This window comes from Sminthopsis crassicaudata, chromosome 2 (genome assembly GCF_048593235.1).
Source record: "Sminthopsis crassicaudata isolate SCR6 chromosome 2, ASM4859323v1, whole genome shotgun sequence".
Taxonomy (NCBI): domain Eukaryota; kingdom Metazoa; phylum Chordata; class Mammalia; order Dasyuromorphia; family Dasyuridae; genus Sminthopsis; species Sminthopsis crassicaudata.
Genome location: NC_133618.1, coordinates 270,987,833 through 271,000,488, shown reverse-complemented (window position 1 = coordinate 271,000,488; position 12,656 = coordinate 270,987,833). Strand labels below are relative to the sequence as shown.

Below are 12,656 nucleotides of genomic sequence, written 5' to 3'. Positions count from 1 at the left end.
TTTATTAGTATTAACCTGTGGGTCTTGTTTTACACAATCACTACCTAGGTCAGTGTGCACGACAAGTCATGTGGGAACATGAGGAGGTCCTGTGTTTGATCCTGGTACTTAATTAGGAGTGAGGCATCTGGTGGGTTTATTTTGCTTTGCTGGGGACAGGCTCTGAGCTCAGAGCATCTGCTCAGCTTTTTGTCAATGGTTCTTTAGAGGCCCTTTAAAAAAAAAATCATTCACTTCACTGACTGTGGACGGCTGGTAAGAACTGCAGTCCTGGGGAAACCAAACTGAGTAATGGCAAGATAGAAGTGAGTAAAGACTGGAAACTCCCTCCATTTCTTCAGCTGAAGAAACATGAATGCCAGTAGGGTTTGCTTTCTCCTTACCCCACCCCTAAATACCATACCTCCTGCTAATTGTTGCAAACTAATGTTTATAAGGGTTGGGCTGGCGGTAGACTTTGGGCTGCAACCATAAAGAGTACCAGCTGCAGAGTTTGAATTCTTCAAAGTTACCAGGTTCTAGCACCCTAAGGGTGTTGCCCAAAATCCCCAACCTCCAAGAGTAGCAATAATCTAGCAATTATATTGTGCTGTAAGGTTTGCAAAGAATTTTACAAAGTTAATTCATTTGATCCTTGCGACAATCCTAAGAACTAAGTGCTATTATTATCCTTATTTTTACAGTTAAAGAAACTGAGGCACAGAGAGATTAAGTGCCTTGCCCAGGGTCACAGAGCTAGGGGTCAGAAGCAGGACTTCACCACAGGTCTTCTTAGCTCAATGCTCTATGCATTGTACCACCCAGTTATCTATCAGGGCTGGAGTTCTGGAGCAAGTTGAAAAAAAGGAGGAAAAAGAAACTGCAATCTTCTCTTCTTTGAAGTAGTTGTAAATGCCTGCCTATAACTTGCTTCTCTTTAAGATTCGGAAAAAGAGGGCTAGGAGAGATTTTCCTACGGAACTAGAGAGGGAAGAGGTCCACCTAGGGCCAGGATCAAAGAACAGAGTACAGATTTACACCGAATTGGCTTCTGCTTAAAACACATACATCCACCCATCGTGTACCCCTCATGAGCTTGGTCAACTCCAAGAGATAGAAAATATAGCTAGACAACAACTACTTGGCAGGCAGGGTTTGGCATTGTTCAAAGGGGAAAAAGGGTAGTAGGGGTTGGGAAACATTCCAACTCATCACAAAGATAGGACCCAAGAAGTAATAAACCTCTGTACATTTCTGTTCGGGATTATAAATACACATTATATACAAAATAATGTTATAAAATGTAGAAAGGTCAGTGCTTCTGATTCTTAAATTATTGAAATACTAGAACCAAAAATAAAAACTACAAAAAACAAAACAACCCCATATTATTGATTTTTGAAAGTCACCTTCAAAAGTGGTCCAAGGGGCAGTAGTGAACAGTGAGAGCAGTATCAGGCCCCTGTCAGTGTAGATGGTTGTGGGTTGAGGGGCTTTTTGGGGGGTAGAAATAAGGGAGAGGGAAGGAAGAGGATTTAGGCAACATCACTGTCCCCCACCTCCTTAGGAGTTTGTAATATTATTGACCAAAACTCCCTTCCCCCCAAAAAGACTTAAGTCCAGAACCCCTGGACTACCAATTCTAGATAACTGAACTTGGCCTGACCCACATTGCTCAGCCAAGGAAAGAGATTGTAGCCACTAACAACCCACAAAGGCAAGGGTACCAAGATCCTGTTTTGCCAGTATCCTAACCCTGCCTCTTTGTCTCATCTGTTCAGGCTGGTGTCTTGATTCCATGGCCACATGGGCCAACGAGGCAAGCTGGAAACTGATTGATTGACGCATGGGAAGGGGAGATGGAAATTATGCCCTCTTCTTTCTCTTCACCCCTACCACTAGTGATTCCATAATGGGCACAGGGAGATAGGAACTAAAGCCTCAATAAACTGAGGCAGGAGGAGGTCGGGGGTGGTATTAAGGGGGAAAAAAACAAAAATTAAACATAAAGGCCCACATGCAGTAGTTTGGAGGCACAGGGCAGAGAGCTCTCCTCTCCCTTCAGGCCTATACCCCAGCTTGAATGGGATACCCCCTCACTCCTCTACTATTGAGGTTCTATCACCATTCCCAGAAAACTTGCCCCTTCTCTTTCCCTCTCTCCCCTTGAAGTTTTGTCCAGCTGTTGCCATAGTCTTTAGGTTCCGGTGCTGGAGGCACTTCAGGAAAAACACCGATGATGCTGGTTGGAGGCCAGAGATGCTTGGACTTCAGCCCTCTGTAACATGGAGCACCAAAGGTCACCACCGAGGAGGATTGAGTCCTGGCCCAAGCCCCCACCAAAGGCGGCTATTAGCTGAGCAGGCAGAGGTGATTGAGATCTCTTCTGCTCTCTTCTCCAAATCCCTTTCAGCCTGTGGCAGTCCCACTTGAAGGACTCCAAACAAAGGCATCCAGAAGGTAGAGAAGGATATTGCATCTCTTGGTCAATTCACAGTCTGTCCAGTTCACCCAGTCCCCTCCTCCTCCTGAGAGCAGCACGTTGCATAATAAAAACGTCCCCATCCAGGTCGCAATTGTAAACAATGCAGTAGGGAGGTCCAGCTACTGGGGCCAAAGCCGGGACATCCTGGCCAGGCTCCTGCCTTATACCTAGGGGAAATAAAGAAGGGGGTGGAAAAGAAGACAAAGTTAGTCTGGGTCACAGGATGATCCATCTAAAGATGGGGCCATAGAAGCTGCTAGTTCAATACTCTCCTTTTACAAAGGAGAGAACTGAATCATAGTTTAATTAACTTGTTCAGGGTTATATATAGCTACTAAATAGGACTTGAATCCAGGTTTGCCTTCACACCAAATCCAATACACTACACTCTCACACCTTCTCCCTGAACAGGTAGGTTACTGGCAGGTAAAGAATCAGGGTCAGTTATTATATTGAAGGGAGAAAGAAAGGCAACCTTGCAATCCTTTTCTGAATCCCATCTCCTCTACCACATAGCACAGCCTGTAGTGCTGCACTTAGCATACTTTAGGAGAACCCCCTGTGCTGGAATCGGGGCCAGGGCCATAAAGACAGTGGGCTATGATGATAAGGTAAAGGGGTGGGGGTGGGGAAACAGGAATGGAAAGAGAAGGAAAGATCAGTCTCCCTCACCCACTAGCAGCTGGGAAGCAGAGCCTGCTTGTTGGCCAAATGCCACAACTGGCCCAACCCGGTCCTCATACAGGAGGAAGGGGCCCATCCCTGCTTCACCAGAGCTCTTGTTTCATACTCCAAGTAGGTATGGGGCCAGCAAGGCCAGTGGCTGAATATTCCCTGTTTGGGCTAAGTTCTGACATTTATCCCCATTCAGGAGGCTAGAGGAAAGTGGTAGATAAACATAGCCATCAGGATAGGGTCAATTGAGTTTTCTTTAGTTCCAAGGGGACAAGGAAGGAGACACACACACACACACACACACACACACACACACACACACACACACACACCGTGACATCCCAGGCCCCCAGCTCACCTCTGTGGCAATGACACACTCATTTCTTTCCTCTGATATCAAACACACTGACTGGTACATGGAATCCCGAGGGGAACATATTGCTGATATCCGACACTCTGGCTTTTCACTGCAGGGAATAAGAGGCAGTATGAAAATCTGAAGTGGGGAAAGAGGAGGAAAGAAGGGAGTACTGACTCACAAGGCAAGATGATATAAGAATCAAGATAGCACAAAAACAGAATTGACCGATGTCTACAACCTATTCTGTCTCTGCTGAAAATCAAGAAAATCCCAGTGTGGCCGAAAGAAAAATTCAGAAAGAATTGGAGGATTGCCTCCATGTACTTGGATTCACTGCCCTTCTAAACCTGCCTAAAGATTCCCTTGGGCTTTTAAAAAGACTGAAATTCCCACCACAAATATGAGTAGCAAGGATAAGCTGGAGAAGGGAAGAGAGATAGGGACTGGATCTATGATTTTACTGGACTAAGGGACTTCTAGGTAAAGGGATTCCCTCTATGAATGTTGGTCAACATTTTCTCTGCAATATATAGTCCTAGAGAGTAGCCCTAGAATTCAGTTTCTAAAACTACATCTTAGCACTCCATGTGGGGTCCTGTAACTGAATGTGGGGGTCATGAAGTAATGATTTATTATTGGTAAATGTTTGATTTGCATACATATTTTATATACTTATATACCTAGAATTGCATAAGATTTCTTGGGCAAAAAAGGGTTATGAATGGGAAAAGTTTAAGAAGCTCTGGACTAGAGCACTGAAATTATATAACTTATCACACATGCAGTATGTATCTATGCTGTGGTTTGACCCAAGTCTTTGCAACTTTGATGCCAGTTCTCTACACTATATGTTGCCACTCAGTAGAGGTAACCAAAAAAGTTATCAGGATCCTGACAACTTTCCCTCCCAGGAACCTTATTCCTGAAGGACCCAGGAGTACCCTAGGTTCACTCTAAACTGGCTCTCTTTCTTTCCCAGCAGAGGCAAAAAACTGGAACAAGAGCATAGGAACAGGTGACAGTCCCCCATTGGAAGCCAAAGCCTATTTTAACCCTTCCTGTGACCAGTCCAAACCCTCACCTATGTAGTCGTAGAGGTGCCTTCTCCCCTAAACTCTTGTCATTAGGGGGATACTTCCCCAGCATAACCCCCCGCCCCAGAGGTCCTGGGGCCAGATTGTAGTCTGTGTGTTTCTGCTGCTTGCTGCAATTGGATTTGTCCACATCACAGTCCACTTCCAACTCCTTCTTCTGATTGGTGTTCTTTAGCTGTGTGGCAGGAATGAGGTTGTCTTTCTGAAAGTCTGACAAGTTGTTCATCGCCTCCCTGCCGCTGGCCTCTGGCCGCCGAAGCCGAAGCTGTCTCACAGCTACTGCCACCATCCCCAAGAGCACCAGGATGGCTACCAGTCCCACGCCCAGTGAGATGGCCACCCAAGGGAAACTTGAAGATTGCTGTACCACCTGTGCTGGGGAATGGACTAGGAACTCACAGCGACTGCCCATGAAGTCGTAGGGGCAGTTACAGACAAAACTGTCTGAGGAGAGGCCGGTGTAACAGGTGCCGCCATTCAGGCACGGCCCAGAGATGCAGGCATTGCCCACTGTCCGAAGCTCACAGTTCCGGCCTGAGAAGCCAGGGGGACAGGTGCAGACGTAGGCATTCACAAAGTCATGGCAGGTGCCCCCGTGGGCACAGGGATTTCGTGCGCAGTCATTGATGTTGATCTCACAGTGGGGACCAGTGAATCCTGGGCGACAGCGGCAAGCTCGTGTAGGACCCCATTCTAGACACTGGGCCCCTAGAGGAAAATGAAAGAAAAACTTGGGTCACTCCTTGCTTGAGATTTGCAAGAAGGCAAGAACTCTTCTTCCCAGGAATGGAGTCAGAGGGTCTGTCCTTGTAGCAGAAGGGAATTCCTAAGGGCTGGCCTTGTAGCCTCTCAGCTTATCAGATATCAGATTGGCCTGAATTTAATTCACATTATTTCCTTTCTAAATCAGAGTTCTTGAATGTGTCCAACCCAACTCCCCTTCTCCCACCACCATCTTAAGGTTCTGACTACCGACATAGATGGAACCCACCGCCTTCAGCGAATCATTCCCTCACTAGCTTAGCTCTCCAAGCCCATCCTCCTTCCCTACTTCCACCCCTTCTGTTACTTGATCACAAAGAAAATTCTACTGTTGACAGCCTTCCCACCCAAATGCTGCCTCAGGCCTAGATGAGCAATGGACGGTGGCCTCGGAAGGTGGGCAACTCAGAAGGGCCCAAGGTGGGCAGGTAGGAGAAAACGGGACACACCGTTGGCACAAGGGTTGCTGGTGCACCTGTCCACTTTCTTCTCGCAGTTGGAACCGGTGAAGCTGGGGGGGCACTCGCAGGCATAGCTGGCCCCATGCTCTTGCTCCCGACAGGAGCCCCCATTGAAGCAGGGTGAGTCGGCGCAGCTCAGGATGCTGTGCTCACAATGAGGGCCGTAGTAGCTAGGTGGGCACAGGCAGTGATAGCCATCTTCCTGATCCTGGGGAAGAGGAGGCCCAGGTGGCCAGAGTCAGACACTAGCCTTGGAGAAGTGGGAAGGGGAGGAGCAGGAAGGGCCAGACTAGACCCTAAGAAGCAAATTTTCCTAGCAGAACCCCTAATCCCATTCCTGAAGTAAGGACCTACTTGTCACCTAGGTAGATAGACTATTCTACAAAATCATTTTTCTGCTCTTTCTTCTCTTCCCACCCTGGGCCCATTGGGTCATATTGGGCTGTGAGGGTAAGAACTGGGAAGGAAAAGAGAGACACTCACCTTGCAACTTCCTCCATTGCGACATGGATTGCTGTCACACTCTCTAATCTCATCTTCACAGTCTACACCTGTGAAGCCTGGCCGGCAAGTGCACGTGTAACCACGCTGACCACTGTTGGAGCATGTGCCCCCATTACGACATGGGGCATGGTGTGTACAGTAGTTCAGGTCTGTAAAAGCAATAGTATTGGATTGGTTGAGTGAATTAGGAAGTTGGGGGGGGGAGAGAAACAAAGTTAAATAGAGGTCTTTCAATACAAAGTCACTAAAGTCCTCAGGAAGGACTCTGAATTTGGCTTTGACTCTATAAATATAACGTTTCCAAAGCTTATATAAATTGCTTGACATCTTTTTTTTTTAAAGAATACTAAGGTTTCAATACCAACTGAACTTTAGATTTTGTTGGATTTCCTTGCATGAGAAGGATAGGCACATAACAGATCCAGACAAACAAGGACAGAGAATGAGAGCAGACAGGAGATATTCAAATATGTTCATCTAATGAAATAGTATATACAAAGTATTTTGCAAACTTTCAAATACTAAATAAATGCTAGATATTAACATCACCATCATCAAAACACAAAGCTCCTTTCTTGGTAGACATATCTTGGGATAAGAACTTTCATTTTAGCTATCATTATAGTATTGCATAGCAATTCTTAGGTTGCCTAAACTTATGAAGATGATCACCTAAAGGCTATGTGACTAAGGAGGAAATAAATTGAACTGAGGAAAATGAACTTCCTCTCCTTGCACATTCAATGTCTATGAATACAGACATATTATGTACTACAATCCTTTAAGAGTCTGAAGGAGTGAAGAGTCCCCCCTTTATTGGTCTCCTGAATGACCACTGAAGACATAATCCAGGGGGAAATAAAGTTCAGTATATGATGAAAACAGAGACAGAGGACAGAAGATTGTGTATTTTTGTGAATAGAGTATGTTTATACACTGCTCAGTTCAAGAAACACCTACAGTTAGCCAATTTCTGAGTCTTGGGATCACACCTACTAGGCAGCTGTTAGGGGAGAATTACACAAACAGCAAAGGCAAGGTGAACAAACACCCTAGGGGGTTAATAGATAACTATCCCAGGTAGAAAAAAAAAAAAGGAACCATGATCCCTCACTCCTTTCCCTACTCAATCTTGCCTTGGTATTTACAAGCCTCTTCTCCCTAAAAAGCAACAACTATTTGGCTTCCCACCTTCTCTAGCCACTGAGATCCATGAGGACCTAAAAGATAAGGGTACACTCAACTGCAAGCCCATAGGTCCACTACACATTCACCATAATGATGAAAATAGACATCTTCTGCTGTGCTGGAGAGGCCTTTGAGAACTGAGATAGCCAAACAAATTTGCCTATCTGGAAACCATGCAGAATGGGAGCAAACTAGGGATGTGGCAAACACTTCCCACATGCTTCTCTTCCTTCTCCTACCTTCAACTCCCTCATTCTAAGAGACCCTCTTCTCTTCTTTTGAACCCACCTTGATCACAGAAGAGACCACCCCAGCCTTCATCACAGGTACACTGCCAAGGGATACTACAGGTACCATGTCGACATCCATTATGGGGGATACACTTATCACACAGGCGACCTTGCCAGCCTGGTCGGCAACTGTGGAATGGGAATGAAGAAGACTCGTGAGACACATTGAACAGTAGAATGTGAGATACTGTTCCCATGGATTCCGCCCACCGACCCCCAAACAACTTCTTTTGAAATTACTTACAGGCATTCCCCGGGTTTGTTGCAATAACCATTCTGCTCAGTACAGCCTGACAGACAGATGGCTGAGGAAAGAAGATAGGGCTACATGAATATGTGTCTTGGCAACAAGTAGGCATCAAAATCCAAGCTGTCTGATGCTTGACCTTGAGGACCCCAGCAGCTAATGCAGGAAGATCCTCAAAAAGGCAAGTATCACGTGGGGTAGGAAAAATAAGCTGAGGCTTGGGGGGGAGGGGTAGCAGGATACTTTAGGTAGGTAAATCACTTGTCTAGGGTCCTAAAGATTGTCAGAGCTAGAGAGTTCTAACCAAAGTCCAACCAAAGGTATAAGAAGTCAAGATAAATGCTTGAGGTTGTGTTATACTGACTGTAGGCTACAGGACCAGGCTCAAGGGGCTTTTCCAAGAGGCTCAACATTGTCAGTGAAGGAAAGTCAGAAACCAGAGAGGTCCATAATATCTCTTTTGTCCTCAGCAGGGCCTTGAGATCTGTAGCAGAAAGGGGATCTCCATACTTACGCTGCCCGCAGTATTCTCCAGTCCATCCTGGCAGACAGGAGAGGCTGCCATCAGCCTGGCACACATAGTGTCCAAAGTGATCATCTCTGCTTCTACAGAGCCGAGAGCAGCTATCCCCATAGTAGTTGTCACTGCAGATGACTCGATAGGAGTATCGGAGTCTCGTGAGGGGCCCACTCTGCTCATCAAAGGACCAGTTCTTGCCCACAGTCAATGGTCTTTGGATGGCCATCGTGCTAATAAGTGTATCTGTAGGAAGGGGCTCTGAAAGGCAGAAGAACAGGATTAGTAAGATTGGAACATTCTACAAGATTTCCATTGTACCCCTGGGCTCCAAGAGCCCTACTGGGCTGGTAGACAACTGTGGTCAGGGTGAATGAGAAGCTGTAAGAACTGAAGAGCATAGATCGCCACTTTTTCCAACAGATGGACAAGGCTACTATCACCAGGGATCCCCAGTAAGATAAGTAAAAATTAAACGATTCTGTCTTCATGGGGAAGGATAACATAAAAGGGAAAAACTCGCTAAAATCAAAGAAGCAAATAGTTTTCCATGCTTCCTGGGTAGGGCACAACAAGCTCCCATGGGCGCTCTATCCCTTGGCTCTGTATGGGAAAGGCGGGGAGAAAGTAGGGTGTTGGGTTTTTTTATCCCCTTTTCAAAGTGAGAATTGTTGTGCTGCTGAAATATCCTTTTCCTCTGTGTCAGAACAACATCCCAAAGCCATTATTCCCTTTCCAAAAGAGCGGAATTCGCAAAAGGTGTAAAATACAGGAAGGGGCCCGTCAGTGCCTCTGGCAACCACTGGCCTTTCTCACCGCCATGCTCTCCACGTTCCCACGCCAAAAATAACCCGCAGGAAACTCAATTGTGCTAGAGATTAGGGAACGGGCGGAATCAGAGCGGCCAGTGAGGGGCGCAGCTTCTGAGCCCAGTTGAAGCAGTTCGGGCACAGCTCACACCACTTACGACTTTCTTGTAGATGCACCCCCTCCCCAACTAAAAAGGAAAAAAATTCCACTAGTTTCACACTCCCCCACCCCCCAGGTCGGTTAACCCTTTCAGGCCCCAGCTGTGTGCTGAGAGATATCGCCTCCCAGTGGCCTCAAACTTGCTTCTCACCTGGTGGCAGGTTGTCCCCCGGCGCGTGCCAGGCCTCAATGATGAGTGAGAAGGTGCCCTGGGGAAATGGTGGAGAAAGAAGAGAGCTTTGAGTGAGCCCAGGAGAAGGGGAGGAGCGGGGCTGCCTACGAAAAAAGGAGGGGGGACGAGGAGAGAGAAGCAAAGAAGGAGGGTAGGAGGGGGAGGCTGCCGAGCGGCAGCCGGTTTAATTAACTTAATTGCGGGATACAATTACAGCGCCCCAGGTCAACATAACGGGTTTGCTGGAGTACGCAAGCGGGCGGGGAGAGGCCGCCTCTTCTCCAAGCTTCAAGCGCTAAAGCATTTCTTTCCTCCTCTCCGCTCCCTTCGAGAGTTCGGGGATTTAAAAATCTAGGAATAGAAAGAGGGTACACCTCCCCCAAGGCTTCCAAGACGCCTCCGGAGGGCGGGTTCTCACCGGCCAGGTAAAGTTAAACGGCAGCTGGAGCGGGTTTCGGCCACCACCGCGGCTCTCCTCTCCGACGGCGAAGGAGTTAGTGCCCAGCACCGGTGTGGAGACGTTGCCGAAGGTGCAGGGCCCAGGCGACAAAACTGCCTGGAAGTGCTTGAGGCAGATGCGGAAGAAGGTCCGACAGTGGGGCTCGCAGGGCCGGCCGCTGGCCAGCACTCCTTGCTCGTTGGCAAATTCCCGAAGCTGGAGCTGAAAGACGCCCGAGCCGGCTGCTCGCTGCTACAGAGGGACGGGACGGGAAGAGAAGGGAAGGAGAAGGAAGGAAAAGGAGAGGAGAGGTAAAGGAGAAGAGAGGAAAGGAGAGGAGAGGAGAGGAGTGGAGAGGAGAGGAGGAGTAGAGAGGAGAGGAGAGGAGAGGAGAGGAGAGGAGAGGAGAGGAGAGGAGAGGAGAGGAGAGGAGAGGAGAGAAAAAGAAAAGAGAGGAGAGGAGAGGAGAGAAGGAGAAAAGAGAGGAGAGGAGAGGAGAGAAGGAGAAAAGAGAGGAGAGGAGAGAAGGAGAAAAGGGAGGAGAGAAGGAGAAAAGAGAGGAGAGGAGAGGAGAGAAGGAGAAAAGAGAGGCACGGTCAGTCGACAGCGAGTCCATAAATTCAGGGACCAGGACTGGTGTAGAGGGGCCGGACAGTGGAGGACTTTACCTGCTGCCAAAACGCCGCCAGCAGCAGCAACGCCCAGTGGGAGAGTTTCCCGGAGCCGGCTGCCATCCCGCGGAGCTCCGCTCTCCTGCCTGCCTTCTTGCCTTTGGGCAGCCCGGTGATCTGCTATTCGGCGACACTTGACTGTTCAGGGCTGCGTCCTTGCTGGTTGATTCTCCTGGCTCCTCACTTATAACCTAAAACCGCAGCGATGGCGGGGGTAGAGGGAGGTCAGGTAATCCAGGTGCGGGCGGACAAGAAAGCGTTCTCTTTGCGGGGGTGTAATCCTGGGGAGGGCGGGCGCCCCGTATTAACTCCTCGGAGTCTGTCGGAGGAGGACAGGCAGCGCCTACTCCAGCTGCTCCCTAGTCTGTGCGCAGCGCTGGGACTGGAACCTGCGCGCCCCAGAGCCCTCCTTATATATACTTGGCGCTTATCCTCGCTGGCCTGTCACTCAGACTCAGTTGGTCACTCTCCCCTCCCCTCTCGGCCTCTCTTCACAGCGGAGCCCAGCGCCTCCGAGAGCGAGCCCCCGCCCCTGCCGCCACTGCCATCGTAGCCCCCGCCCTCCTGCGCCCCCACCCCAAACCCAGGTGGCCTGACAGTAAGAGAGCGGTGGAGCTGAGGGCTGGAGGCTTCCAGTTTTATCTTCTTCTGGGGAAGAGGAAAGAGAAATAAAATAGGTTGGGGAGGGGAAAATATGAAGAGGGAAAGAGGGGAGGGAAGGGGAGTTCCCGGATGACCACGGGGCCCGGAGACTGGGGAGTCCCCGTGGGCGGCACGTCCCCGCCCAGCACATGGGTCACCTGCATCCCTTATACAGGTAGGAAGTACAAACTTCGGGAAAGCGAAACCAGGGATTTAGCTAGGTCAGACCTCAATCCTCACCTCCTTTCCAGAGGTTTGAAGTGAAATGTTAGAAACTGGATTGGGGGTAGGAGGTAGGAGGGGTGGGTAGAGGAGAGAGAAAAAGGTTTCCAGCTTCCCCTATCTCCATATGTGGCAGGGTCCTCAGGCGAGCTAACCTTTTGATTACTAATCCAGATTAGGTGGGGGAGGGGGATGTTCTGCGCGTGCCCCCTACCCCCCGCCTGCCCTCAGCGGGCGCGTGCCAGCCTCTGGGGCGCGTGGTCCCCAAGGTGGGGGAGGGGCTCCGGGATAGGGAGAGGGAGGAAAGGGGGCGCGTCCTCAGCTGTATGTTAATGAGGTGGGTCTGGCCTCTGCCCCCAGCAACTCTCACCTGGGCCCAGCTCCAGCCCCTGGGCTCCAAGAGAGATACGAAGATCCAGCCCCGTGGACTGAATCCGTGGGGCGCTCAGCCCGAGACATAGGGTAGCTACAAACATAGGGTAGCAATGAGAAGGGTGATAGGCAAAGAGGTAGGGACCCGATTCTCCTTTCCCTCGGGTCAAAGGTGGGAAACTGAGACCTGGCACGAGGCCTGGTCTGGGGCTCAGAGGGCAGAGACCTTCCCACGCCCTGCACCCTAAACGCACCCGGCTCCCGTAGGCCGCCCGGCCTCACTCTTCTGAATCTCTCCTACTCAACTGCTTTCACGGAATCCTGCGCAGCCTGGCGAGATTGTAGGACTGGTGTTCCTTGGTCTCCGGAGTGCCGGGGTGCTCTCGGCTATGCCCAGAGCTGCAGAAGGCCGGGTGGCTTCAGCTGTCAGCTCCACCCGCGTGCTGATGGCTTTGGCTGGGCGATAAGATCGGCACGGGGGGAGCGGGGACGCGGTGCGGGGACCCGGGGGAGGAGGGGAAGGGGGGGAAGCGGCGCGCGGGGCTGAACAGCTGCTTGCGCGGTGAGCGTGGTCTGATTTTTGACTCACGGAGGGGGGGGCGGTGC

The 12,656-nt window shown here is 49.7% G+C and overlaps 1 protein-coding gene across 2 annotated transcripts; it reads right to left on the bottom strand.

Annotated features, from left to right (window-relative positions):
• Nucleotides 1–1,120: 1,120 nt before the first annotated feature.
• Nucleotides 1,121–11,197, bottom strand: DLL4 (delta like canonical Notch ligand 4). 2 transcript variants are annotated; one of them, XM_074289316.1, is made up of 11 exons: nucleotides 10,812–11,197; nucleotides 10,123–10,395; nucleotides 9,684–9,741; nucleotides 8,561–8,824; nucleotides 8,044–8,104; nucleotides 7,798–7,928; nucleotides 6,301–6,470; nucleotides 5,806–6,025; nucleotides 4,582–5,302; nucleotides 3,498–3,606; nucleotides 1,121–2,631 (listed from the first exon to the last, which is right to left on the bottom strand). In XM_074289316.1, the coding sequence occupies exons 1-11, from the start codon at nucleotides 10,875–10,877 to the stop codon at nucleotides 2,626–2,628; spliced, it is 2,079 nt and encodes a 692-aa protein (XP_074145417.1). In that variant the 5' UTR covers nucleotides 10,878–11,197; the 3' UTR covers nucleotides 1,121–2,625. The 2 variants fall into 2 exon arrangements, with proteins under 2 accessions (XP_074145417.1, XP_074145418.1); XM_074289317.1 differs by having other exon boundaries at nucleotides 10,123–10,392.
• Between the last annotated feature and the right edge of the window lie 1,459 nt (nucleotides 11,198–12,656).

Coding starts and splice junctions, on each gene's coding strand:
- DLL4 (XM_074289316.1), bottom strand. CDS start 10,877: ATGGCAGCCGGCTCCGGGAAACTCTCCCACTGGGCGTTGCTGCTGCTG. Junction 9,742..10,122: donor CGTTTAACTTTACCTGGCCG/GTGAGAACCCGC, acceptor CCATTTCCCCAG/GGCACCTTCTCACTCATCAT. Junction 8,825..9,683: donor GGGGGACAACCTGCCACCAG/GTGAGAAGCAAG, acceptor TCTGCCTTTCAG/AGCCCCTTCCTACAGATACA.